This window comes from Raphanus sativus, chromosome 6, assembly GCF_000801105.2.
Source record: "Raphanus sativus cultivar WK10039 chromosome 6, ASM80110v3, whole genome shotgun sequence".
In the NCBI taxonomy this organism is placed as follows: Eukaryota; Viridiplantae; Streptophyta; class Magnoliopsida; order Brassicales; family Brassicaceae; genus Raphanus; species Raphanus sativus.
Genome location: NC_079516.1, coordinates 52,008,282 through 52,035,622, shown reverse-complemented (window position 1 = coordinate 52,035,622; position 27,341 = coordinate 52,008,282). Strand labels below are relative to the sequence as shown.

The 27,341-nt window shown below is 38.3% G+C and overlaps 9 protein-coding genes across 13 annotated transcripts; 3 read left to right on the top strand and 6 right to left on the bottom strand.

Moving 5' to 3' along the window:
- Positions 1–2,942: 2,942 nt before the first annotated feature.
- On the bottom strand, positions 2,943–4,257 carry LOC108811210 (polygalacturonase-like). Its single transcript, XM_056988663.1, has 3 exons — positions 3,814–4,257; positions 3,439–3,728; positions 2,943–3,334 (listed from the first exon to the last, which is right to left on the bottom strand). The coding sequence occupies exons 1-3, from the start codon at positions 4,255–4,257 to the stop codon at positions 3,088–3,090; spliced, it is 981 nt and encodes a 326-aa protein (XP_056844643.1). The 3' UTR covers positions 2,943–3,087.
- A 1,154-nt stretch (positions 4,258–5,411) lies between these two features.
- LOC108806958 (flavonol 7-O-beta-glucosyltransferase UGT74F1) lies at positions 5,412–7,841 on the bottom strand. The gene is made up of 3 exons (XM_056988059.1): positions 7,714–7,841; positions 6,946–7,601; positions 5,412–6,330 (listed from the first exon to the last, which is right to left on the bottom strand). Exons 2-3 carry the CDS (start codon positions 7,567–7,569, stop codon positions 5,605–5,607), a joined length of 1,350 nt encoding a protein of 449 aa, XP_056844039.1. The 5' UTR covers positions 7,570–7,601; positions 7,714–7,841; the 3' UTR covers positions 5,412–5,604.
- A 489-nt stretch (positions 7,842–8,330) lies between these two features.
- LOC108808976 (UDP-glycosyltransferase 74F2-like) lies at positions 8,331–10,062 on the bottom strand. The gene is made up of 2 exons (XM_018581084.2): positions 9,303–10,062; positions 8,331–9,204 (listed from the first exon to the last, which is right to left on the bottom strand). The coding sequence occupies exons 1-2, from the start codon at positions 9,924–9,926 to the stop codon at positions 8,479–8,481; spliced, it is 1,350 nt and encodes a 449-aa protein (XP_018436586.1). The 5' UTR covers positions 9,927–10,062; the 3' UTR covers positions 8,331–8,478.
- A 1,486-nt stretch (positions 10,063–11,548) lies between these two features.
- On the bottom strand, positions 11,549–14,876 carry LOC108812359 (formin-like protein 2). The gene is made up of 4 exons (XM_018584605.2): positions 13,245–14,876; positions 12,941–13,152; positions 12,589–12,848; positions 11,549–12,511 (listed from the first exon to the last, which is right to left on the bottom strand). The coding sequence occupies exons 1-4, from the start codon at positions 14,594–14,596 to the stop codon at positions 11,672–11,674; spliced, it is 2,664 nt and encodes an 887-aa protein (XP_018440107.1). The 5' UTR covers positions 14,597–14,876; the 3' UTR covers positions 11,549–11,671.
- A 3,504-nt stretch (positions 14,877–18,380) lies between these two features.
- LOC108812760 (uncharacterized) lies at positions 18,381–20,135 on the top strand. 3 transcript variants are annotated; one of them, XM_018585106.2, is made up of 5 exons: positions 18,381–18,580; positions 19,062–19,163; positions 19,327–19,462; positions 19,557–19,653; positions 19,733–20,135. In XM_018585106.2, the coding sequence occupies exons 1-5, from the start codon at positions 18,488–18,490 to the stop codon at positions 20,052–20,054; spliced, it is 750 nt and encodes a 249-aa protein (XP_018440608.1). In that variant the 5' UTR covers positions 18,381–18,487; the 3' UTR covers positions 20,055–20,135. The 3 variants fall into 3 exon arrangements, with proteins under 3 accessions (XP_018440608.1, XP_018440609.1, XP_018440610.1); XM_018585107.2 differs by having other exon boundaries at positions 18,388–18,580; positions 19,557–19,627; XM_018585108.2 differs by having other exon boundaries at positions 18,423–18,580; positions 19,087–19,163.
- On the bottom strand, positions 20,039–22,490 carry LOC108812759 (mitogen-activated protein kinase 6). Its single transcript, XM_018585105.2, has 5 exons — positions 22,049–22,490; positions 21,727–21,856; positions 20,810–21,280; positions 20,557–20,737; positions 20,039–20,471 (listed from the first exon to the last, which is right to left on the bottom strand). Exons 1-5 carry the CDS (start codon positions 22,273–22,275, stop codon positions 20,293–20,295), a joined length of 1,188 nt encoding a protein of 395 aa, XP_018440607.1. The 5' UTR covers positions 22,276–22,490; the 3' UTR covers positions 20,039–20,292.
- Positions 22,491–23,079: 589 nt separating this feature from the next.
- Positions 23,080–24,323, top strand: LOC108809045 (uncharacterized). Of its 2 annotated transcripts, none has more exons than XM_056989346.1 (2): positions 23,080–23,292; positions 23,882–24,323. In XM_056989346.1, the coding sequence occupies exon 2, from the start codon at positions 23,907–23,909 to the stop codon at positions 24,108–24,110; it is 204 nt and encodes a 67-aa protein (XP_056845326.1). In that variant the 5' UTR covers positions 23,080–23,292; positions 23,882–23,906; the 3' UTR covers positions 24,111–24,323. The 2 variants fall into 2 exon arrangements, with proteins under 2 accessions (XP_056845326.1, XP_018436671.1); XM_018581169.2 differs by having other exon boundaries at positions 23,083–23,306.
- Positions 24,324–24,516: 193 nt separating this feature from the next.
- Positions 24,517–26,160, top strand: LOC108812684 (uncharacterized). The gene is made up of 2 exons (XM_018585011.2): positions 24,517–24,670; positions 24,980–26,160. The coding sequence occupies exon 2, from the start codon at positions 24,982–24,984 to the stop codon at positions 25,996–25,998; it is 1,017 nt and encodes a 338-aa protein (XP_018440513.1). The 5' UTR covers positions 24,517–24,670; positions 24,980–24,981; the 3' UTR covers positions 25,999–26,160.
- Positions 26,023–27,187, bottom strand: LOC108812686 (molybdopterin synthase catalytic subunit). 2 transcript variants are annotated; one of them, XM_056989345.1, is made up of 2 exons: positions 27,056–27,187; positions 26,023–26,818 (listed from the first exon to the last, which is right to left on the bottom strand). In XM_056989345.1, exon 2 carries the CDS (start codon positions 26,696–26,698, stop codon positions 26,135–26,137), a length of 564 nt encoding a protein of 187 aa, XP_056845325.1. In that variant the 5' UTR covers positions 26,699–26,818; positions 27,056–27,187; the 3' UTR covers positions 26,023–26,134. The 2 variants fall into 2 exon arrangements, with proteins under 2 accessions (XP_056845325.1, XP_018440517.1); XM_018585015.2 differs by having other exon boundaries at positions 26,973–27,160.
- Between the last annotated feature and the right edge of the window lie 154 nt (positions 27,188–27,341).

Sequence of the window (27,341 nt, the reverse complement as noted above, 5' to 3'; positions counted from 1 at the left end):
TAAAGTAAAGATACCAAAATCGTTTGAAAATTCTATAAGAAATTATAAAAGATATTAGTATACCAAGTATGATACCAAACTCGTTTGAAAACATTGGGTACCAAATTTAAAACTTTTATCTACCGTAATAATTATTGAATACACATCATATATATACGTTGATAATCTTTACATAAAATATATAGACGAACATTAACTATTTCTAATTTATTAAAAAGTACACTATTTTAAGATACTTTATAGTTTGATATGGATACTTTAATATATTGTGTTTCTATTATATTAATTGCTAAAAATAATTTCCACACAATATATTCGGATATGATCAGAATAGCATAGAATAAAAATTATGCAAACAGCTATAGAGCCAACAAATCAATAAGAAAATTAAGCGATAGTTCAAATATGATATTTCGTTATGGATTTGCGGTACATAAAAAGATAATTTTGTTGCTTTTTGAAATTTTTATTTTTCTGCAAACAGTTAGAAAACCAACAAATCAATACTAAAATTAAGAGTTAGTTCAAATATGAGAATCTTTTGTTGTAGATTTGCAAACCAGAAACATAATTCTGTTGTTTTTTTAAAAAACTATTATTTTACTTATTAAGTCAATATATTTTCACCAAAAATAGACATATTTGTAATGCTGAAAAATGAAAGTGAAATTTTATTTAAATTGATGATACTAATCAATATCTTTTCAGAAAACTAATTTTGCTGCTTGAGAAAAAAAAACTTTGTTGCTTGAGACCGTGTATGAACTTTTGTAGGTTACGCTAAAAACTACATCAGTTGCCATGGTTATTACAATTTTTTATATATATTAAAAGCTTTATATAACTAAAGTTATGCCATGGGACTTGTGAAGGTATGTAAAAAGAAAACTTACATATATGGTCTGGGGAAGATCAAAGGGGGCACAGTAAAAAACCATCAAGCATATCGTTGCTAGAGCCAAAACCAATCGTAGCTAAAGAGGTCTCGAACCCACTTTGTATCAAGCTTCATCTTTTAACCTAACCCACCATAAGCATTGAAAGCCCTTAATTGAAACTTAAAAAAAAGCTAATCTATCATGAGATCAATCAAAACCAGTTGTCAATAAAAAAACTTTACTCTCAAAAACTCATCAAATATAACTGAGATATGCACACTACGTTTGTATGAACACAGACAACCGTTCGGACACACCTTCCCCCATCCTCTCCTCTCGTATTTATCCAATTCAGCTCGAGAGCTACCACTGCCACTCTCAAAGTTCCTCCTTGACTCCAAATAAGGACTGCATCCTGAGCAGGACTTGAACCAGACCTATTATCAACAACCGGTAACTCGTTAACCGATGACAACGCAGCAGAAGTAGCAGCCAGTTGGACTGGTTTCTTGGCCTGGCCATCGTTCTTGTCTTTAACCTACTGTGGAAAAACCACATCAGTGACTGATGATTTTCTCAGACAACTCACCTCTAGTCGCCTCCAAGGGGTACTTTTCCTCTGTTTGAAACAGAAACAAAAACAAAATCATATTCTAACAACAAAGAAACAAACAAAATTAAACCTGCCTGCATAAACTTCCGTAGAGCTGTTGCCTGCATTGATCTACGCTTTAATAGCAATTTAATTGGTCAAATTGAAATATTTAGATACTGTTTTTGTTATAACAAAATCGGAGAAATACCTCCAAAGAATCAGCAGGCGAGATTTTTGTTTGTTAACTATAAGTTTTTGGGAGGTTTTGCGGAAAATAAAAAAAAAATATTTAATCAAAAGCTTAATCTAAAAATAATCCAATGGCATAAAATAGTAAATATTGTTGAAACAGAAGGGCACCTGAAAAAATAGCCTTCTGTTTTAATAGTATAGATGAGAACTATTCAGTTCAGAAAAAAAAAAAAGAATATTTAAGGCTACATTTATGGGTAAACGAATAAAAAGGATGTGATATCCCCACGTTCCGCTTTATAATGCGCCGACTATTAGTGAGTTTTTTTTGACTAGTCGAGACATTTACTTTTTAACCTATTTGGAATATATAAATTTTCCAAATCTTAATTTATTTATAGAAAAAAGCATGCATATTTTATACTCTTTTCATAGATTATCATTTATGGTATAGAATGATATATGTAGTTTTTTTGGATGAAATGTTAAATATGATATATGTAGTGCAGATTGTTACATCTTAAGTATCATATCGGAGCAAAGAAAGATAAATATTCATATATGAGCCTTATGTTATGGAAATGGCATGTGACATGTGGTAATGGAATGGAGGAGATCCGATCTTATAGCCATCAAAATTTTCGGTACTGTACCCTTAACGTAAATCGTCATCAAATAACTAATTTGATAGTGTACTATTTTCCAATAGTTAAAAATGAATCTAGAAGTAAAGATAATCATACATTGTTACAAAAAATGAACACTATAAGTTTTCTTTGCATTGCCAAAATGGTAACCATATTTATTATATATTGTAAAATAAAAGAAAAAAAAATCAAATGGACCTCATATTTGAACTTTATTTGATCCAAATAATAAATCAGATAAATGTTTATTGATTGCTTTTATATCTCTTGTAAATATGCTGTCAAATACTGTTATACAAGTTATACAACTGTATTTCACATATTCAGACGAAATGAAATTTCAAGCAAAGAATCTATCACATTTATATTCGGATGTATCTAAGATTAAAAATTATCCAACGAATCAAACAAACGTCACCTTATAATATATCTACACCCAGCAATTAATCTCTAGGATTTATAAATATAGTTCCAGTTATCAGATCATGGATTCCTCATTTACATACAATTCCTTGGAACCATAACGCCAGAGGCTCGTCCATGGACATTCCTGCAATAAGAAGCTGATGATCTTCTCATGTATGTAAGTTCAATGTCTTGTAACCAAAGTCCTGTGCAGTGATTGCTTCCACTACAATCCAACTTCATAGCTATTGGTGTCGTTGATGTTCCTTTTATGTTTGCATAAGTCACTCCACTTATCTTCACACCAGATCTCTATATGATCAATCATAACAAGTCTTCCATTAGAAAATAATTTGAGACTATAAGAGATTCAAGTAACGCTATACACCTGACGAGGGCAGCCTTTTCCATTAGGACAATAGTTTTGGTCGATAATCACCGGGTTATCGACATTCTTCATTATCAAATTTCGAAACACCACACTCCTCACAAACCCTCTGCTCGGTCTAGCCCAAGTCTTTATCCTTACACCATTTTGTGTCCTGGTGAAAGCAGAGCTCGTGACGGTTACATTCTGCACACCTTCCTCATTAGCGTAATCCCCAAGACTCCCAATGCTGAATCAAATTTACAACCAAACCCCCCCATGTTAATTAGTGCCTTAATATAATCATGCCAATTCATCATATTAATGAAGTCGATTATTGTTCATTTTAGGTACCTGATCCCATGCCCTGGTCCACAATTCACACGTTCGATCCAAATGTTCCTAGATCCTTGACTAAGAGCAATGCAGTCATCACCGGTCGCAATGGTTCCACCACTAACGGTGACTCCAGAAGAAGACTGGACGTGGATACCATCGGTGTTGGGGCTTCCACTTGGAGCCCTAATCCTTATGTTCTGAATCCGAACATTAGAAGAATGATGAACCGTGACATGCATATTCTGGCTATTCAACGACGTTAGGCCACTTAGTAGAACATTGTTGCACCAGCTAAACGATATAGACTGCCAAAGAAACCATATCAAAACTTTGATTATATAGTCCAAATTAGCTAGCTAAAGAATCAATCAGGTTGTGATATAAACATACCCTTGCACCTTGAGGACAATGACCACCTTTCTTTCTACAAGACCAATAACCAGCTCCTCTAGCATCAATGGTTCCACCAATAACTGAGATCCGGTTTACCTTAGCGAATAGGATCCAGTAACCAGAGCTACCTATACTCCAGTAATTTTCCGGAGCAACGAGTGTTCCATCGATTTTGAAAGTTATAATGTTCTTGCAAGGACCCCAAAAGACTAGGTTTCCAACCAAGTATGTTCCACGGGGAATGTAGACCATGGCTTGAGAACTTGAGCCGCAAGCCAATGACCAAGCCGTCAAAAATGGCTTGGTGGCATCTGTTCTCCCATCACCTCTAGCTCCGTATCTTTGCACATTGAACGAAGGCATTGCCTTGGATGAGTTAACAAGAAAGAAGAAGATGGAGAATAATACGATGACTAGTGGAAAAGATATGTTTTTGGCCATCATAGATTTTTTTTTCCTAGTTTTGGATGGCTTTGTATGATTACAATGATTTAGAAGAAACAATGTGAAAGGTTATATAGTTACAAAAAATGTGAAAGTTTATATATTTGAGAAAAACTTTATGTGCTACATCGGAGGATTGCTGTATTAGTCACTAATCGCCTAATTAATACGCGCGGTGCATTAAAATATAAGTGATCTAAGTTTTACTTGATTCGAATATGTACTTATGGACTTTTGTTTACAACTTGTTATTGTACGAATATTAGTCTCCGAGACGTATGAACGGCAAAACGATGCACCTATATATATATCTGCAAATGTTTAGGGAGTTCATGATTCAGAAATGTATTTCTTTCTTAACATTAAAGTCTAATATTTTAAAATATGTTCTTTTTGATTCAGATTTTAGAAAACCTTCGTATGTACTACGTAATACGTTCTAATCAAACATGGGCAGAAGAAACCAAGAAACAGAAGTTATCTGTGACAGTTGGCAATAATTTATTTGAGTGTCACATGGAAGAAACTCTGCAGGATAACTCGGCGGGAATATATCATATGCAATGTATGAATTTGTTATTTGATAATAGATATATATATATATATATATATATATATATATATGTTTTCCTTTTTTGTTAGTTAGTTGTGAATGAGATATTCATGAGTCTTGAGGCAACAAAACGCCTATAGTTATAATTTGTGGTGTCACGTTCTAAATCTAGACTTATCTCTTTTTTCTCTATGCTTCGTATCATATTTTACTTGCTTACTTGGATAAACGCAGGGATATAACAACATTTTGCTTAAATGACTATGGCACTGCTCATATAACATGTTCCATAGAAATAAAAATTCAAAATCGAAGGCACAAAAAAAGAAGAAGAAGAGTGGTGGAAACAGAACTAGGCACTGATATATTAGTTGAATAGTTAGTTAAACTAAATTGATTCTCACTTAGCAAATCGATTAGACTTTACTACAAGATCACATGGCCAATGCCTCTATATGGGGTAATATGCCTATATATTTAATCAAATGGTCCACTAAAAGGCCAGTAGAAGAAGTACTACTTCTTTAGTCCTTTGTATATGTTTAATCTGCAGGTGGCATCCAGAAGTTGGTGTTAGGTTCAAAGATTAAGACATCAGTTAAAGTGTAATTGAGAACATTCAATATATATCAGTCCTTTCCACGTGGGAATTTATTGAGGAGGTTGAGAAGTAAACACAGAGGATGAACATACAACAAAAGAAGAATCAACTTAGAAGATTATTCTGAATGAGGAAGACAGATAGATCCATATGGACATAATAAGCAGAGGCCTTTGCTACATCATGTAACTTATTTGGTTTGAATCTTTGATGCAAATGTGTTAATATTGATATCTGTAGAGCCTCCTTCACTGAGTGACTTGACAGCCAAGTCTCTCCATTTCATTGCGTTCTTCTTCATCTCTTTGCTCCTCTCTCCTTCCATCACTTCCTTAATGCTAAACTCAATCTCCTCTCTCATTGCAATCCCAGTCTCTTTCTCCGCCTTCACACGAACCCCAACCTTCCACACATCTTGTATGTACTTTGCATTCATCGGTTGATCGGTCCATTGAGGCATAGCCACCATGGGAACCCCTAAAGTCAATCCTTCCATGGTTGAGTTCCAGCCACAGTGGGTCATGAAGCAACCGACTGCTTTGTTTGACAAAACTTCAAGCTGAGGACTCCACTTCAAAACCAAACACTTATCTTTATCCACTGATTCAAGAAACCCTGATGGGAGCTTTGACTCCTCTGAAGCTCTGACCACCCACAAGTAGCTGAAGCTTCTTACTGCCGAAGCAAGCTCTTCCATCTGCACTCTGCTCAGCTGAGCCATGCTCCCAAATGCTATATATACCACTGACCTTTCTGGCCTTGTGTTGAGCCAGGCGGTGCATAAGGCAGCCTCTTTCGAGTCAAAGAGGTTGAGATCATTGTCGTTGTCTAATTTGATTTGTTGGTCTAAGTACATTGATGGCACAGTCGGACCAATTGTCAATATTGGACAAACTTTTGATAACAACTTTTCCTCCTATACACCGAAAACACAGAAAAAAAAAGACAAAGTAGTTAAGGAGAAAATATTACTAGGTCAATAAAGACAGTAGAAAAGAAACAGGGATACCTAGGTCAAAAAGAACAGCGCAACTAGGACAAAAAGAAACAGAATAACAAGGGCAAATGAAAATGGAGACTAAGCCAGAACAAGAGTAATTAGGACATGGGAAAGCAGATTTAGTGAAGCATAAATTTGGAAAAAAACATAACAATATTAAGAGCACCGATAGGAGTTCTAGATCTAAGGTTCTAAAAAGCATATATGTGTACGTATATATTATATATGTATGTAAAGATGTTCTAAGCTTTACGAGAAACACAATTCAAAATATCTAAATTTAGAAACTTTGAATTGGTTTCCTGTAAATATTAGAACCCCGGAACTACATACATATATATATCATATACATGCTTTTTTAGAGCTTTAGAGTTTAGAACCTCCCGTTGGAAGTGCTCTAAGGGACATGAATTAGTAGCTAGTGCAAAAAGAACAGAGTCAGTAGGGCATAAATTAAAGTAATCAGGACAAATAGAAATGCAACTATGACATGACAAAGGGAAAAACAGAGCTGTTAAGACATGAACTAACATGAAGGTCGAGCTCCTTGAAGGAATTAACGAGTACGAAATCAGCCTCTTTGAAGTTGGTGAACTGTTGAAGCACCATCTCAAAGTAAGCAAGGTGAGACCCAGTAGGGGTGACGAAAGTAGGCAAATCTTGAGGCTCAAGAAAAGTCAAATCCTCTATGGGAAGATTCAAGCTTCCATGGTTTATGTAAAGAAGATAATTAATATAGTTAACACCACAAGACTGCGTGAAGAAAGGAGCCGCGTACAAACCAAACTCCCTCGCAAGGTCAAGTGCCCAAGGCATGAAAGAATCGTAGACGATACAAGTGATGGGGTCATCACTGGTCTGGTGCTTGCGGATGACGTCCGCAACGGTTTTGGAGCCAAAGGTTTTGAAGTTCTGGAGGTATTCAGGGACTGATCCGGCTGATGAAAAGCCTCCCTGGTCGTAGCCGTCTGAGATTTTGGCTATGGAGATGGGACTAGATGGGTCGAGGTGGACTGTGTTGAAGATGAAAGCGGTAAGAGTGTGAGTTGTTTTGAAACCTTTGGAGTGAAGTCTTTTGCAGAATTGGCGCATCGGTGTGATGTGTCCCTGGCTTGGGAAAGGCACTGCTAATACATGCCCTCTCTTCTTCTCCATCTCTCTCTCTCTCTCTCTCTCTCTCTCTCTCTCTCTTGATTACAAAAAAGATGAATAAAGAAATTTTGTAAAGATTATGTTGATAAATTCATAAAGTTATTGCAATAGAAGACAACAGCTTGTGATGAGAGCAAGAAGACAAACCTGAGTTTCTAATCTTTCACAAGGAAAGAAAATGTGTCAGAGTTCTTACAAACTGGAGAACTGTCTTGTTTTGAAGCCTGTTTTAATGTTAAATCTTCTGGAACTACAAATATGGAGGTTTAAAGAGGCCATACGGAAACGTAACTAAATAGAAAGTAATCAAGTTAGAATATTCTATAAGATCTATAATTAAATCAATTATTAGTCAATTTTAAATCGAAATAATATTATCTAAAAATGTCGTGGTCCAAAGTGCTAATGATGTATATGTTAAACCTAACAAAGAAATGAAAAAGAAAGACTTTTCCGTAGTCTTGTTTTTGTGTATTTGTTCATAGAGTGAGTTACCGTAATAGTAGTTACCGTAAGAGACACTTTTGTCAGAATAACAATTGGTCGCAAGTGTCTCAGAAGTAGGTATGACTATTTGCATGCAAGTAAAAATGTCACGGTTTGATATGAAACCAATGAAAATAACCTCACCAAATAATCGTGTTTTTTTGTTGTTGGATGAAAAGACACGTACATACAGTAGTTGTTTATGGAATCGATGCAAACGAGAACAGTGGGACCAACTGTCAACACTGACAAGCTAATTTCTATAACAATAACTCATGTAACAGAAAACAGTTTATATATTAAAAATATAGCAAAACAAGAGTAAATAGTATTCCAAAAAAAACAAACAGAAGAACGAGTAATTAAGATACAAGACATAGTGATTAGGACATGAATGCATGGTCTTTGCTACTTCATCTAGTTAACTTATTTGCTCTGAGCCTTTGATACAAATGTATCAATGTTAAGATCTGTAGACCCTCCTTCACTGAGTGACTTGATAGCCAAGTCTCTCCATTTTTTTGCGTTCTCCTTTATCTCTCTACTCTTCTTTCCATCCATCACTTCCTTAATGCTAAACTCAATCTCCTCTCTCTTAACAATCCCACCCTCCTCGTCTACCTTCACACGAACTCCAGCCTTCCACACATCTTGTATGTACTTGGCGTTCATTGGTTGATCCGTCCATTGAGGCATAGCAACCATGGGAACCCCAAAGGTCAGTGCCTCCATAGTTGAGTTCCAGCCACAGTGAGTCAAGAAACAACCTACGGCTTTGTTTGATAGAACTTCAAGCTGGGGACTCCAGTTCAAGACCAAGCTCTTTTCTTTATCCACTGTCTCAAGAAACCCTGACGGCAACGTTGCCTCCTCTGAATCTCTGACAACCCACAGGAAGCTGAAGTTGCTTACTGCAGAAGCAAGCTCCTCCATCTGCGCATTGCTCAGCTTAGCCATGCTCCCGAATGCTACATACACCACCGACCCTTGTGGCCTTGTGTCGAGCCAGCTAGTGCAGAAGGTAGAGTCTTTCGAGTCGAACAGATTCAGATCGTAGTCCGTGTCTGATTTGATCCGTTGGTCTAAGTACATTGATGGAACAGTCGGACCAATTGTCAACACGTGACAAACTTTTGATAACAACTCTTTCTCCTGTAAAAAAACAGAGTAATTAAGACATTAACATAACAATTAGGACACTAAAATAGAATATGACATGGTTGAAAAGGTTGTAAGAAGAGAGGTCTAACATGAAGATCCAACTCTTGGAAGGTATTAACGAGTACGAAATCAGCTTTTTCGAAGTTTGTAAACTGATGTAGCACCATCTCAAAGTAAGCAGGGTAAGATCCAGAAACAGAGAAAAAAGAAGGCAAATCTTGGAGCTCAAGAAACGGCAAATCTTGAAGGGGAAGCTTCAAGCTTCCATGGTTTACGTAAGAAAGATAGTAAACGTAGTTAACAGCACACGACTGCGTAAAGAAAACACTCGCAGCTAAACCAAACTCCCGGGCAACGTCTAGTGCCCAAGGCATGAAAGCATCATAGACGATACAAGTGATGGGGTTATCACTTGTCTCGTGTTTGCGGATGATGTCTCCAATGGTTTTGGAGCCGAAAGTTTTGAAGTCTTGGAGGTAGTCGTGGATGGAGCTACATGAGTCGAATCCGTGGAGGTCGTAGCCATCGGAGATGGTGGCTATGGAGATTGGACCAGATGGGTCAGGCTTGATGGAGTTGACGAGAAAGGTGGTGAGAGCGAGTGTGGTTTTAAGACCTTTGGAGGTGAGTCGTTTGCAGAACTGGCGGATTGGTGTGATGTGTCCTTGGGTTGGATATGGCATTGCTAGTACATGTCCTCTCTTCATCTCCATCTCTCAGTTTCAATGTTTCTTTGCTTTAACCAAAATGAATATGCCTTAAAGAGATATAACGCGAATATATAGAGATAGGTTTTGTCACGTTCTAGCTTTAGATAAGAGCTTTGAGATCTGAACAAGAGGGAGTTTTGTATTTGTTATCTCTTTCTCATTTTTTATTACAGGAAATAAGAAAGAGAAACCCAATTTGCGTTTCTTTTATATGATTAGGATTTAGGAACTGTGTTAAATAATCATTAGTTTTGATCTTGCAAGTTGCAACCCTGTTTAAGTACTTTTGGTTTCAGTTGTTTGTTTATAGTATTTGCTAAGATATTATCTAAGAAAAAAAGTTTCTTTATTATGAGCATTTTTAACAAAACAACGTAAATGAATGTATGTAATTATGTATTAGCTCTTTATCGTTTTATTGTTACTTTATAGACAAGTATGATCTTACTTGTTAGAGGCGGAAAAACGTTAAGTGACAAACCTAAAACACTAAAACGAGTAAGAAGTAAAAAGATTCTACACTGTTCTATAATTACAATAAGAACTCGACAAAAACAAGAGGAGTTTTCTTTTTTTCTTTTTTTTTCACTGAATAATACCTTTTCATTCAAAGAAGGAAGCATGTAACTTTAAAGAAATACAATACCGATCATCACAGTAGATGAACCAAAGGATCAAATTGTCTATTCGATGTCTTCTTTACTAATATGATGATGTCTAAGATTTTTTTATTTGCACTTGTCTATAACGTGCGACTTTATTGTATCTTTCACTGGACCCAATTTCAAATTGTTTTGTATCTCAGTTCAAGAATTTTATAATCGTCTGTGCAAATTTATTATGTCTAGTGGACACAACAATAATGAGAGTTTGAGATCGAATCAACCGTTATAATGTCAACGTCTAGTAGAGGTGAACATTTGATCCAAACAAATCTTTTATATACAATCTGTTCATTAAATAAATTATATGCCAACTTGTTTTCTTTCTGTTAAATAATGTTGTTAAGCTGACATCAGATTGTGACGCAATTGATGGCGTCAGAGAAACATGTTATGTGTTATTTGATTGTAAATTAAAGTTCAAAAGACTCTTAAGGAAACAACGCTACTTCAAGATTCTTCTTAATAAAACTTTCGACTCCTTGTGGATATGATTCACACACAAACCAAAGAGAGGTAGAGTTGTTAAAAAACAAAAACACGTTGAAATGAAACAGAGATGATAAACTTACATGTCAAAAGCAAGAGGTAGAGGACAAAGAAGAAGATGATGATCGTTCATGCATGGTCCCGTACTCCCTGTTTGTCCTTTGTAGTGCTGATGTAAAGAACTGTACCAAGCAGACATCGAGATGATCGGATAAGTAACTCGCAAAACAAAGTAAGCGATGAAAGAAAAAAATGATGGACTTTAAGAAATAACCTCTCTCTCCATGAACCATGATCAAGCCCTGAAAACGTTATTAAATTATAAAGGCCCAATACTGATGGCCCACTCGTAAGTCACTTTTTCCCGCCCATCTTTTTTATTTCGTCGATAATAATTACATCTACACGTGACATATAAATAAATAATTCTTACTACAGAACTCGATAGCAACTTGCAGAATCCGACAGAAACACTTCCAAAAATCTAATAACTTTCATTACAAAATTTTAAATACACATAAAACATATGTTTCTTCAGTACGGACCACATGAAACCAAAACACACTAGACAAATACACTGAATCAAATCGTTTTCACTTAGAACAAGTCCTCGTCTCCTTCGTTGTCTAGAGATCCCGAGTGACTCTGCTCTGAGTTGTTATCGTTAGCCACGGGGAAAAGCGGCGTGGTGACAGCCTGGTTCGAAGCTGAACCTCGTGGTACTGAAGAACCATACACTGTTCTCTCGTTTACACGACCAACTTCTTTACACACTTGATCAAGAACCATCAGAAAGTCTCTGACAACGGTGAATATCCGACAAGGATGAGACTCCGAGTTCCCATGGAAGTACTCCGTTACTTCTTTAACCATCTTCATGACATTGTCTCCCTGCGATTGTATCTCCGTGATCTCTTTCTCAGCTTTGCTCAAGAACGAGCTCATCGAGTCCAAGAACCTCTCTGCTCCTGCTTCTTGCTTTAGCTCATCGATTACTTCCTTGACCTTTGTTATCCCTCTAGCGAGCTCACCTGCTTCGTTCCCCAGGGAGTTCGAATCCACCGCAGCTGCTTTCTTGACGTTTGTTAACTGAGAGCTGAGACCTGAGACGACTTGCAACCCAAGTTTCTTCAGCTCTAAGTCGTCTTGGAACGCTGATTGCTCGGCTATGTTAACAACGCCTATAGGGCTTTGAGTTGGAGCGGTGGAAGAAGAAACGCGACCTCCTTCTGATTTTATGATCTCTTGAACCACAAAGTGCAGCAAGGTGGTCTTCCCATCTGTTCCTTTGATATCCACCAGCTTCAAGAGCGTGTCGAGCTTGAAAGCGTGTGCGTCTCCTCTGTTAGTCCCAACATTCATCCGGTTCCCCGTCTTGAGAACCGCTTCTAGAAGCTTCAAGAACATCCTAGTGTTCTTTAACTCCCCACAAGCAGCCTGAATAAAGTGTGAAATGTTCAGTTTCTTTTAGTACAATAAAGACTAATTAGGACAAGCAGAGAGTGTTACGTTACCTCGAGGGTGTGGAATGATCTTTTGAGGTACTCGGTTTCCGACTCGAAGTTGACTACGTAAAGCATTGCGTTGATCCTCTTGAAAGCCAAAGGAATGTTGAGCAAAGCTCTGAGGAACTTCTCTGCAGGTCCAATCTTGGAAGGAGATGATTCATCATCATCATCTCCTTTAAGCTCCTTCAGCTTGGCCTCTTCTTCTTTGGTAGGTGCCATCTTAAGCAGGCATTGGAGAAGCTCGGAACCAAGCGCATCCGAGTTTCCTGATATTCATCAATAACAACAACAAAATGTCATGGTGACTTGTGCATAAGTAAGTAAACCAAGAGAGTGTTGAAATTAATTAGTTTTTCACCTTCAACAAGGGCTTCGCAGACTTCATCGGCGGTTACATTAAGAGCTCTAAGCAAAATAGCAATGTTGTGTGACTTTCTTGGATCAAGAAACTGATTATTATTATTATTATTCTCCTGACTACTCGTAGATTGAACAACACCAACAGACTCTTTTGTTCTTGAAGTTGGATCATTCGCTCTGAACAATGTCTCTATCATTTCTTCATTCACTCTACCAAAAAAAAAACATAGACCAAAGAATCATTTTATCTTAAGCCACGTAAGCAGATAAGGAAGTGAGATTAAAGATTTTCAATATCTTACTGGAAAGAGTTTGACTTGATCTGGTCCCACACGGTAACACGGCTCGAGCTTGCTCTAACCTTGTCCCAGTGTAAAGGCTTCAACTTTGGTTTCAAGGTCTCCTCTTTCTTGTCCGAATCAGAAGGAGGCGAGAGTAACGTAGTAGCCGGAACCTCATGAAAATGCGTAGGAGGCCGAGGAGGTGGTGGTGGTGGTCTTGTTGGAACAGGTTTCTTCGAAACGCTGCCGTTTGAGCTGTTCAGCGAGAGACGAGGACTAAGAGAGGACTTAGGTTTCGAACCATTGGAGGAAGAGACAGAGCCCGACGAGTTCGAGGCTTTGATAGCAGAGACACGTGGCGGGCTCTGCTGCTTACGAACTGGAGATCCGCTGGGAGAGTAAAACTCGTCGTTTTCGTTGTCGTCTCCTCCGTCAAAGTCTTGTCTTTTAGGGTTTAAAAGTTCGGTGCTTCTGTAGTTGGGAGAGTAAACCGGAAGCTTTGGCAGAGGAGGAAGAGGACGGAGCTCGGGGGACCCTATCTTCCGGTACTGCGAGTAAGAAGAGGCAGCAGAAGAAGAAGAGGAAGAAGAAGAAGAAGCAGCCTGAGCTGGTGGTAACTCCAAAACGCCGGCGACTGAGACGGGAGACTTCTGCTGGTCTAGACCAGAGTTGACAAGAGTACCCAAGTAGAGAAACTCGGAGGAGGTGTTGGAAGAAGCGTACTTCGGCGGCTGCTGTTTGCAGTGTTTCAGAGAGCCGTCGGAGGGAGCGGCGTTGAAGAGGTGGAGAGCGTCTGTTCCGGCCGATTTGGTGCCGTCTCCGGGGGAGGCGCGGCGGGTTCGGGTTCGGCGGAGGAAGATGATCAACACGGCGAGGAGAGAGAGGAGAACGGCGGCGGAGACTACGGAGACGGCTACGGCGAGGAGCTTGGCTACGTGGCGGTTGTTGCTGCTGCTGGGAGACTTGCTGTGGGTTGGGAAGACGAGGGAGGAGATGTTGGCGGGAAAAGTAGGGAGGGAAGCTCGATGGGGAGGAGGAGGAGGTGATGGCGGGGGATGAGAGGTGGGTGAGGATGGGTCCGCAGAGGGGAAAAAGGTGTTTGGATGAGGCGGAGACGGCGGAGGAGGCGGAGGGTTTGAGACGGAGGAGAAGAGGTGTTTCTCGTGGGGTGGAGGCGACTCTGGATGATTCTTGTGGTGGTGATGGTGGAGGGAGTGTGGAGAAGGCGAGGGGGGTTGGGAAGAGGGTGGTGGTGCGGCGGTGGTGACCGGGAAAAACGGTTGGTGGAGTAAGTGGCGAGAGTGGAGCCGGTGATCGGCGGAGGAGGAGAGAAAGATTGTAGCGAAACAGAGGAAGAAGGGTAGTTTAGACATTCTTCGAGCTCTGTGTTTTTTTTCCTAGGGCTTGTTGATGTTTGTTGCTGTATTCAAAATCTGACAGTGGGGAGAAAAGAGAAAAGAGTGATGTTTGGTTTGGTCGATGAAGAGAGAGAGAGAGGTTTGGTCTTTACGAGGACTGGTTTTAGAGAGAGAAACTGGAGGGAACAGTAAGTACATAGGTGTCATAATTGTTTAAATTCGTTTAGGTCTTCGTATTTGAGTTGATTGCGAAATGGTTGTTCATCTTTTATTTTGTGTATTTATGTTCCATGTTTCTTAATTCTATCAAAAAAGCTTTTAAGAATTATGTAAAATCCAATAGTAATAATTTTGGTTCAGGGGAAAATTTAAATGAGATGTTGGGTTGGACCAATTGTTAGCAGATAGATCAATTTTCGATAAATAATGATTGCTCTAATAATGGACATCTTTCCCAACATGATTTCTTCAGTTAGAAACAATTTATTTTCATCAGATTTTTATACGATTAAGACGTAACTAGAACCTTTTTCTGTTAATTACCACATATTAGTGGTTCCTTGATTGTGACTTGTTCACTACCGAAATTAGTTGAACATTATGGGTTTTTTTCTTCCTCTTGTTATGTACTTTGATAAACAATGGTGAAAGTGAAAAAAAAAAAAAGACTAACTTGCCGGAGTACAAGTAGCAAAAATAATACTGCGACTGTGCTAAATAGCCAAGTCAACATTTTCTCCCAACACAACCACATTGAATCTGTAATAAATAGACGAATTTATTGAAACCAAACAAGAATTTTGTTATCATCTTTATTTTTTGCTAGTTTCAGTAATAATGACAATAACTGCATAGTAAATTTTGATAGATTAAGTCTTAATTCATATATCACTCGCGTTAGTTTATTAATTATCTTAGCATTTCAAATCCTAAAAGGACATGATAGAAAGTTAGAAACATCTCGTCTGTGAATTACTCCATTTGAGTGCTACTATTTTGCATGTCTCCTTTAAATTGTTTGACATGTAAAAAAAATCACTGAAGCGTAGTTATGCAACGAACTTGTAGTTGCATTTCACTTCGACAAGAGTATGGCTCAAGTCCGTATCCAATACGATTCAATGTCACAGAGCCGTTACCTTTCCATGTATGTTGAGATAATGCAAAATGGCCAATAGATTTTTTTGGTCGGCCGGTACTAATCTTCATTTATGGTTCCATAACTTATGCTGTAGAATATCCACACGTTTGACCTTTACACGTCTATTGAAACTGATGTACTTTCTTTTGACACCCTTTGATTGTTAATTTGTTATCATAGCAGAAGAACAAAATCGTGTAGTATAAAACAAACAGCATGAAGTAGAACGTGACAGCAAAAGAATGACTGGAAAATTTTTACTTTCATTTCCCTTTTTTTTGCCATGATTAATGAATGTAACCAAATGATAGTAAACTAATAATTATATTTGACCACAAGGTGGTGGGCTAGTGGTCTTGAGGCAGTTCCAACGCCGATACGGACCCAGGTTCGAATACCCCTTGTGGCCACGAAATGCTTTACGTTCTCCCCAAATTTAAATTTAAGCGCGGCGTTGGTGCTGGGCCTTTGGGTAATGGGTATTAGTAACGGCTGGTTTCGGGCCAGAAGTGACTACGGGCCTAAGGATTGCGGAAAGCTACGGAAGTGACTACAGGCCTATGGGTTGCGGAAAACTACGGAAGTGTCTACGGGTCTACGGGTTGCGGAACATCCCTGTTAAAAAAAAAAAAAAAAAAAAAAAACTAATAATTATATTTGATGATTTTTCCTGTTTGTTTAGTGCGTAATCAAACCCCCTAAAACTTAAAGTCATCTTATTATTTCTGTGCAGAAACATAAAAAAATATATCATCCGTATGATTTAAACCAGTGTTAGCAAATTAAGTCCTCAGATTTTACTTTGCATAGAAAATGTTAGTAGTGTAGAATATCTACACGTTTTGAATACCAGTGATTTTAAGCCACCGTCTGATGACGTTCTCTTAATAATACGAGATAAACTTCGTGGAACTAATTTGCTATCATGTCATCTCGTGAATCATCATTCATCATCAGCGAGAAATCAAGCTTTGTTAAAAAAAAAGAAAAAAAAAATCTAAAAAAAAAAAAACTTTGTTCACAAGATAAGGAGTGGAATCCTAAACTGAGATAAAATGATAAGGATTTTGAAAGAGTACGTTGGAAAAATATTTAATACATGCAAACAAAAGAAAAGTATAACACAGAGATTCTTGCAGTTTATTATCACGAGTAAACAAAACTGTGTTGGGAGTTGCATCATTTTCCACTTCTCCAAAGATTCTCTCCATTCTTCTTCATAGTTAAGTTTTATCACTGTTTTGCTTTAGTTGTAATGCAATCCACACTAGTGAACCACAATTATTTTGTGACATGTCAATGTGTTATGTGAGGCTGGTCCGTTCTAGTCACGTCAACAAAGTATGGAACCTATAAATCATCATTTCTTTAATATTCAATGCATACTTTCGACTGATTAATTAATACGCCACTGGAGGGGAAGCAAACATTCCGCCTGTTAAACATAGGTTCACTACTATTTAATTAATTATCCTCAGAGCATGAAACGACGACGTAGAACGGAATCGTCGGTGGGGAAATAGTCCGACCAACAAAAACTGAGTGCATAAAGAGCGTACAGAGCAAGACGACGAAGGCATTGCATTTTACTGTAAACCCGTGATTCACGCAAATCCAGGATGTTCAGCTGTCTCTCACTTTTGTTCGTTACTTACACGTGTCAGTCTTCTTCACTCTTCATTACCCTTATTCTTCACCGGCTATCGCCTGCTCCGGTTACGTAAGGACACAACCCCACTCCATAAAGCTAGTATTTTATAGTAAAAAAAAAGCTACTACTATATCAGCTAAAAGTACACCACTACACCATTACCATCAAAACCATAAACCCAAACTGTGGACATGGAATAAAAATCATCTCTATCACTATTTCTTGTTGATTTTATTTTGAACACAAAATGTTGATTACAAGTAATTTTCTTAGACGAATCATTTCAAACGTGAGTTTTTTCAATATTCTGAAGAGAACTTTGGAGAGAAATGCTATGATCTATGAATTGGAATGCAAAAATAAAGGAGGTTGACAAACAAATAATACTATAAAGTATTAACATTTTAAAACTACAGAAGAAAGTAAAAGGAGAGCATTATTATTGTCACTTGTCAGTGATTTGAAAGCGAGATATTTCAAAATTTATAAGCAACTTTTTGGGGGTATTTTTGAGAAGGTGTACCTTTTTTATAAGTGAATCCTGCTACAAAGACGTGAAAGGCAAAATCTTTTGCTTAGGAATAGATTGTTATGGAAAATAAAGTAAAAAATTAATTACATTTTAAAATATAAAAGTGGTAAAAATATGAAAAGACAAAGCCTAGTGCTCCACCAATACTGCTTCAGCTATATATTTTTTCTTTCTCTAGATTCATTCCAATAATTCAAGAAAGACAATTATTTGATTTTTTATTTGAAAGGTAATAAAGTGGAATATAAAAAAAAAATGTGGGAAAAATAGAGGAGCCTGTATCCAAATTTGGCATTTTGTAAAAGCTCATGCATATTTGAAAGAAGAGTATCACTGCCAGGCTCTAGGGCCCATTAGCAATAAACATGGGCCGTTTCTAATGGAAACCGGTTTTGTTTTGGGTCTGAATTGACATTTTAATCACAGGTCCCTCTATTTCCCTCGCTCTCTTAATGGATCCCTTATCTTTCTTGAAACCGTTAAACGTCAAACCTTTTACAGTCCCAAATCAAACAGAGCTTTAGCCCCTTTGTTCAATTTCATCTACTCGCGAAAGGAAAAGTCTCCAACTTTCTCTCGGCGATGGGGAAGAACCAAGGTTACAAGGCTATGCAGAGAGCCAGAGTTGGCTCTAGCTCCGGCTCCGCCGCGCCGGACGAGATCGAAGACGGCATGGTTTGTACCCTTCCATACCACCATGATGATTGATGATATTGAAACAAAATTCAATTGATTTAATTTCATCAAAGTTTATGACTTTCGCTTTCATTGGTTATAAAGCTCTGTACTTTCCCCTTTTTTACATTGTGACCTAGCTTTTGCTTGCAGATTTGTAACCGTAGCTGTCTGAAATCTTTACTCGTGTAGTTTAGTTAATGTCTGAGATCTTACTTGTCAGTTTACTTATACATAAGTGTTTGTGTAAGAATCAGATCTTGTACCACCCCCTTCAAATTAACAGTTTTTGGGCTTGTTTTGCAAACTGAAGCATTAAGCAAAAGTTGAAAACATTAGCAAGGATCTACTTATTAGGATGAGCAATTTCAATTGAGTGGTTCCAACGTTGTGGGTTTGATAGTGCTAGTTTGATTATTATTAGATGGTATTTGTTGTTCGTTAGTTACCACCAAAACAATTCTGATGAGGCGAGTGGCAGGTGGATGGTTCATATCATACACCAGAGTGGCATGCTGCTCGTTTGGCTGGTCTCCAGACTACGCACACCATTACTTGGGAAGAATATAAGAAGAAGCAAAAGGTAAGCTCGTTTTTTTTGTAAGAGTTTAAGTAATCGTTAATTGATGCTAAAGTGGTTAGGAGCATTTAACTATAAGGTATCTTCAACAGGGTCGTTGTATTGCGTTTATGACTAGATTAAGAAGTGTTTCTCACTTTGTATTACTTACATGTGACCCTCTCAGGAAGAAGAAATGAAAAAGGGGGAACTTGAAGCAGATACTGATAAGTTGATGCGTGAGTACAGAGCTCAGCTGGATGCCGAAAGGGCAATGAAACTCTCTAAGGGAAGGAACTTCTCCAGCGATAAATCCAGAAAAGGTATATACATTCGATATCATAACTAAATCAGATGGAATGTGTGCGATACCTGATTTGCTACTTGCTTCTCTAATGTGCCTGTGTGCTCTTGCAGATAGGAAGGAGAGAGATGTCACAGATAAAAAAGACAGAGATTCTAAGAGAAAGAAAAGCAAAAAGAGAAAGGTGCTTCCTCGTAACAACCACATCGAGTTTAGTTTCAACTTCCTCTAGGCTTTATAGCTTAGCTAGCTTCTACTAACAGACACATTGTATTTTATTGATTTGCAGCGTTCGAGAAGGCATTCGTCTGACTCAAGCTCCTCCTCCTCAAGCTCATCCTCCGAGTCATCAAGCAGCGATGAAGAGGAATCTAGAAGGTCAAGGTCAAGTTCTAGAAGATCTAAAAGGGAGAAGAAACACAAATCTAAAGGTAGCAGACACTCGAGCAAAAGCAAAGATGTGGATGATGGTCCAGTGCCTTTGTCGAAATTCTTTGGCAGTCTTAAGAAGAGTTAGACACCCATTTGAAGATTTGTGTTTCATCATATACTCAATTTGTTACACTGGATTCAATAATTGCATAATCTTCAGACATGAAAACTATTTTTGAGATTGATTTAAACTCTTGTCTTAAATGATTGCAACAAGAAAATGAGGACAACTTACAAATACGTAGACAGAGAGAGAGAGAGAGAGAGAAGAAGAAAAAAAAGACCAAAAGAAACTAAAGTTTGAGCCCCATTGATCACACAAGCATCTCTCTCACAAGTATACACAAAAGACATACAACGGTGCTTCCTCTTTTAAGAATGTTGTCCAAATCAAAATCAAAAACGATGATTGTTCTTTCAAACTATTTGCTGATATTCTGGATTGAAAGCGAGGGCTTCGCGGTAGATAAGCTCCTTCATCTGCTCCTCTGAGAGCGCATGTTGCTCAAAATCGAAGTTGAAAGGCATTGTGCACTCAGGCTCGTCACTGATGTCGTGCAGTGAATTCAGGTATGGATGTTCCAGGGCGTCTAACACTGAATCAACCAAGATTCATGCAAAAATGTGAGGAACTAACTTATTCAAGAGAATCAATAACTCAAATATTATTCCTTCACTGACCTGTGATTCTCCGTCTAGGATCAAAAGTCAGCATCTTCTCGATAAGGTCAATCGCTAGAGGATGCACTGTGGGGAACTTATCAGTGAGAGACTGGCGAGGATACGGTGGGAGTTGTTTTATGTAACGCTTTGCATTTTCGTTCAAGAACTCAAGTTCTTCTTCTGATGGAGTTCCTATGAGCTTCACAAAAATAAAACAACTATATCAGGTCTTTGTTGTCGCTTAACATAGAAAAGGTTATTACAAGTTTACCTCCATGAGCAAGCGGAGCTGATGAACATGATCACGACCAGGAAAGAGAGGCTTACGGTCCATCAACTCCATGAAAATACAACCAACAGACCAGACATCGATGGCCGCAGTGTAATCAGAAGAGTTCAAGAGCAGCTCCGGCGCACGGTACCATCTCGTGACAACGTACTCGGTCATGAAATCACTCTCGGAAGTGACTCTAGCCAGCCCGAAGTCGCATATCTTCAAGTCGCAGTTCGCGTTGAGGAGGAGGTTGCTCGGTTTCAAATCACGGTGAAGCACGTTCGCGGAGTGGATGTATTTCAATCCACGGAGGATCTGGTAGAGAAAATACTGGCAATGCTCTTCGGATAAGCCTTGGTTAGACCGTATGATCTGGTGGAGGTCAGTGTCCATTAGCTCGTAAGCGATGTAAACGTCGTTGAACGCGTTTCTTAACGGTGGCGGTATTATGTCTCTGATTGCAACAATCTGATCAAAACAAAGATGGTTATTGTTGTAATAGTTGGAAATGATCTACACAATGCTTTGAGATTTGCTTTCTACATAAAAAAAAATATTTTCCCGTAAATGGAAACTACCATAGTTGGAAATGATCTAGACAGTGTTTTGTAAAATTCGATTTCTATAAAAGTAAAGATCTATTAACGTAAATGGAAGATACCATACCATACTAAAGCACGCACTAAAACCATATGCATCAAAAACTAGTAAAATGCACGCACAATGCTGTCAACAGATAATGTAACATGTTGTGAATCAAAACCAGGTGCAACACATTCATTCTCATAGGAATATCAAAGTAGATTTTGCAAAAAATCACTGTTCATCTTAAACAACTAAAATATATTATCAACTCTCAGATGTTTGGTTATGAATGAAATTATAAGAATAAAAAAGAGAGATAGAAAACTAACATTCTCATGATCCATGTGACGAAGAAGCTTGATCTCACGGAGAGTCCTCTTGGCATCAATCTTATTGTCAAAAGCGTTTGCGATTTTCTTAATCGCAACGCTCTCGTTTGTTTCAGAGTTCATAGCCGAACTGCAACAAAAAAAACAAAACATTAACACAAAAAGATAAAAGCTTTGTACGACAAAAAAACCAAACATATTGAGTTCGAAAAAAACCAAACAAACTTTTTGTAGATGTTTCGGATTAAAAGTTGAAAACTTAACCAAACCCATTTAAAACAAATTGAGATTAAAAAAAATCTGAAATAGTTAATAATAATACCAAACGATGCCATAAGCGCCTTTGCCAATAGGCATGATGGGAGGCTGATACTTAGCGGTGACCTCGAAGATGTTCCCAAATATGTTATACTGAATAAACATCCCTCCGTGGCTTAGTGTCGCCGGAATATTCTCTATCCCCGCCATCTGAGGAGCAGGGTTAGACGGAGCACCACCACCTGTAGCTTCCGTCATATCTGTATCAGCCGCCGCGTTACCACCGTCCATCTGAAGAAGAAGAAGAAGAAAAAGGAAGAGACTTTTGGGTTTGTGTTGGATCGACTAATTGTCGGAACGAAAAGAAATTGATACGCTTTTTGGTTTCTGGGGTCAATACAGATCTGAAGAGGAAGAGGAAGAGGAAGAGAAAGTCAGGTGCGTGGTGGCTGGTGCGGAGGATCTTTTTATGGGTCTGTCTTCTACTTGACCCAACACTGTTGAATCATTTGTTTCTCTTTTTTTTAATGGTAAAGTTGTTTTCTTTTGATGTTTGACATTTTTTTTATCAAACTAAGTAGATAATGTATTCTTAGTTTGTAGAGTTACTTGATTTAGATTTGTGATTATCTTGTCATTAACGGTAATACTTTGAATGTTACCTTGTTTTGGTGAAAACAAATCAGAAAGTTACACTATAAATAGTATAATATCATTTATGGTCTTTGCTATTTTGGTTTGGTGTTTACTTCTTTTTTTTTCCAATCAATCATCTTCATAACATGGAAACATATTGATTCTCTTGCGTGTAAACCAATAAATACATGTACTATGACTTATAAAGATAAAGTTAATTTTCATGTCCTAAATTTTTTTAGTTTGTTTGATCAAAATTTTTTTTTAGTTTTAAATCGCTAAATTTTGATTTGCGACAAGTATGCGATTTGTCTCACACAACAGTAAAACAAATAATAATAACACGGCTATAACAAAAAAATATATAAATGGGGTTAGTTGTAATAAAAGAACGTATGGTATAATTTGATATTTGTTCTAGATTATAGGGACTTTATCCATATTTAAGAAAAATAAAGTTACATCGAACACAAGACGGCTTTGTTCTCTGCATCTATACCTCTTTTCTGGGTTTTAAGGGTTTCAATAGACAAAACCAGGCATCATCGAACCAGTTGTCTCGTCACCTAAATAAGAAACCTTTAAGGCTTCTGGCAGCATTGGGCACACTTCTCTGTGGAAAAAAGATTCCAACTTTGTGTCTCTTTCGAACTTCCGAGTCATCTTTCAAACGTACACAGGACCAGGTTCCCTTCGAATTCAATTTGAATCCTTTTGATCCTCGAATTAGTTTTGTTTAGATACTGAGGGATGATGATGTGTGATTATTCTGATTTCATTTTCGCTTTTTGATCAGTTTTTTTTGTGTGGTTAAAGATGTTAGCTTTGGATGTATTGATGTTAAATTAACAGTTACTAATTGCATTTAAAATCTGACCTTTGTTTGATGGTTGGTTATTGATTTGTTGATTGAGTCCGTTTAAAGGGAAGCTAAAAAAGCATCTGATTTTGCATTGTTTGTTAGTTAAAATTATTTTAAATTGATGCGCATGAAGGTGAGCAAATGATTGTCTCTCAGTGGGATTTACTGGAATGTCTTTTGCAATATTCAGTTGCTCACATCATTATTATTATGTTACTCATAATCTTGCATGCTCTTTGCCTGTCACTTCATCTTCACAGCTCTCTCTCTTTGTTACTCATCCTGTGTAGAGAGAGTACTGTGTGAAGATAAATCAATAAGCTAATGTGTCTGAATATACGTAGGGGTGTCTTCTATAACATGTGACATTTTTTTAACACACTTTCTTGAATCACGCAGGTTATAAAAAAGACTTTGTGAAACAATGTCAGGATTTCCAGGTTTGAGTTTTCTAGGCCCCAAAAGCAAGAACGCGGTTGTAGCGGGAGGCTTGACAGCTTTTGTATTTGGGGTATATTTCTACACGATGAAAGCCGTTGGTGGCACGGACGAGCTTCAAATGGCTATAGACAAGTTCGAAGACCAAAAACATGTCGAGACCGACCCCAAGCTTCAATCAAAAGCATGAAAGATCTTCACTAGCTTGATATGTCAAAGGAAACTCATTGCCTATCTTTTTTCTTTTTTCTTGTCTTTTTTCAAAAGCATCGATTGGCATCTGTTTTCCAGTCCTTAATACAATGGTCCGAATAAGAGAATGTCCTGATCAAGACTTCGTTTTGATGTTATTGACATTGTGTTAAGTTGTCTTCATAATCTCGTACCTATACGTTTGTTACAATGTTTTCGTTATCCATAAAATAATACTACTCCCGCAAAAATCAATAAAAGTTAGTTTTATAGTAAAGTCTGGCTTTTGATCAAAAAAAAAAAAAGTAAAGTCTGGCTAAAAAGATGAAGCTGATAGGTAATTTTATAATAAAAATCTTATGGGGTTCATTCTGTAATACTTTTAAAATACAAGGATCTTATCGTTATTTTACAAATAAACAGATGGAGAAAAATGTTAACTTTATTTTCTGAAGCTCTCTCCTTTATAGCGAGCTTCTTCTCTCTGGGTTTAGGGTTCCCGGTAGTGTTGCAACGACGTTGAGCGCTTTGTACCTTTATCGCCCTCATCTGACTTAGGTACGTATCATCTTTCTCCGTGACGCGTCGTAGGTTTCTCTTCTTGCTAAATCTTCAGTCTTTTCTGTGTAATTGGAAGTGGATTAGGAATGTATGTTTAGGGTTCTTACGCCTTAGTACGTTTAGCTACTAGATTTGCTGTAATTAGTCCAAAGCTACGACCTTTTAGAGAGATCTGCTGCCTTTCATGTTTAGCTCTATAAACGTTGCAACCTTTGGCTTTATATAAGATGTGGAGGTTTCTTATTACTTCTTAGTATCTATATAGTTTGATTCATTGTGCTAAGTTTCTTTTCATTGTGGCATCAGAGATGGAGATCATGCCAAGAGAGAATGATAACGCTTTGTCAGCTCCTACCCCCATGGAGTTGTCAACTTTCCCAGGACCTGGTCCCTACGGGAAGCAGCGGACATCGAGCTTGGAAGCACCTATCATGCTGCTAACTGGACATCCGAGTGCTGTCTACACCATGAAGTTCAACCCATCGGGAACTCTGATTGCATCTGGTTCACATGACAGAGAGATCTTTCTCTGGAGGGTTCACGGGGACTGCAAAAACTTCATGGTTCTGAAAGGTCACAAGAACGCTATCCTCGATCTTCACTGGACCAGCGACGGCTCCATGATTGTATCGGCAAGTCCGGATAAAACTGTGAGGGCGTGGGATGTTGACACTGGGAAACAAGTCAAGAAGATGGCTGAGCATTCCTCCTTTGTGAATTCCTGCTGTTCTACGCGTAGAGGACCTCCGCTTATCGTCAGTGGATCTGATGATGGAACCGCCAAGCTCTGGGACATGCGTCAGAGAGGAGCCATTCAGACGTTTCCTGATAAATACCAGATCACAGCAGTGAGCTTCTCTGATGCAGGTGATAAGATTTTCACTGGCGGTGTGGACAACGATGTTAAAGTCTGGGACTTGCGAAAAGGGGAAACCACCATGACGCTGGAGGGACATCAGGATACGATCACGGGGATGAGCTTAAGTCCAGACGGTTCCTACCTTCTCACCAATGGAATGGACAACAAGCTCTGCGTGTGGGACATGCGTCCTTACGCTCCGCAGAACCGGTGTGTGAAGATCTTTGAAGGGCATCAGCACAACTTTGAGAAGAACCTGCTCAAGTGTTCGTGGTCACCTGATGGTACCAAAGTCACTGCTGGTAGCGCAGACCGTATGGTTCATATTTGGGACACAACCACTCGGCGCATTCTCTACAAGCTCCCAGGCCATAAAGGATCGGTCAATGAGTGTGTGTTTCACCCCACTGAGCCTATCATTGGTTCTTGCAGCAGCGATAAAGATATCTACCTGGGAGAGATCTGAAAGTTTTAAAGCTGTGTGAGACAATTTGCAAACTAAATTTGAATTTAAAGTCTTTAGATTCAACAATGTGTTTTAAGACATTTTGCTTATTGAGAGAGACAAACTAAACATTGCTCTTTGCTACAAGTACTAGTAATCAAGAAGAACTGTTATCTCTTGCTATGTCTTTATGCTCTTCTTCTTCTTGTACTCTAACTTTACTTCCACAGCAACTTCTTTTATGTTCTCCAACCACAGGTTTCTTCACCAAGCCGTCTCTTTTCTCTAGAAACTCACTATTCTCCTTCCAAACCTCTCCATTACTGTACACCTCTTTCTTCCATATAGGAACCGTTGCCTTGAGCTCGTCGATCAAGAACTTGCAAGCATCCAAACCATCCCCACGGTGAACAGACGAGACAGCGATGAAGACGCTGGTTTCTCCAACGGGAACTGGTCCTAGACGGTGAGCAACAGCAATCTTGTGGATGTCCCAGTTTGATCTAGCGGCTGTACAGATGGAGCTGAGGCATCGTGTGGCCATTGGCACATATGCTTCATACCTTAGCTCCAAGACTGCTTTGCCTTGGAACATGTCTCTTGTAGTGCCTGAGAATGTGGCTATAGCACCGGCTTGAGGGGAACTGACATAATCAATGTACTTGAGTATATCGACTTTGTGACCTTCCTCCAAGATTTCTATAAGGTTCTCGGAAGACATCTTTGGTTCTCCTCTCCAGACACAGTCCAATACAACAACAGGCACCTTGTGAAGGGTAATAACTCAAAAAAAAAAAAAAACGATGTTCCAGGTAGATTAAATCCAAGCTTAATCGATTACCTACAAGTAGAGAAAATCAACAACACGATTACTTATCATTAGAAAACTACTAATCAAACTCTTCGTAACATAGAGCAAATGATAGATCTTCGTTGCCCCAGGCTTATGGCAAGATCACAGTTTTAACTTTGAACTCTAGAGTAAGAGAAAAGACCTATGAACACACTCCAAACATGTCTTAAATCAACAGAATCGCCAAACTGGTCAAGTTTGATCGAAACAGAGAAAACAACTTACGCAGCACAGGACACGTTGAACGGATGTTGGTTTTGGCATCAGGGTTTTAATTGAATGGAACAGAAGAATCACAGAAACATAGTGATAACGACAAACATAGAGATAACGCACTCAAAATTGTTACTTTTCACAGAATAACCGAAAAAAAAAAAACCAGAGAGATTATATCGTGTCTGACCTTTCGGGGTTAGGTAAGGATAGATGACGAAGAATAAAACAACATGTGCGCTCCATATTCACCTCCACATCGGCACTAGTAGGTTGGTGAGAACGAATCAGACAAAGA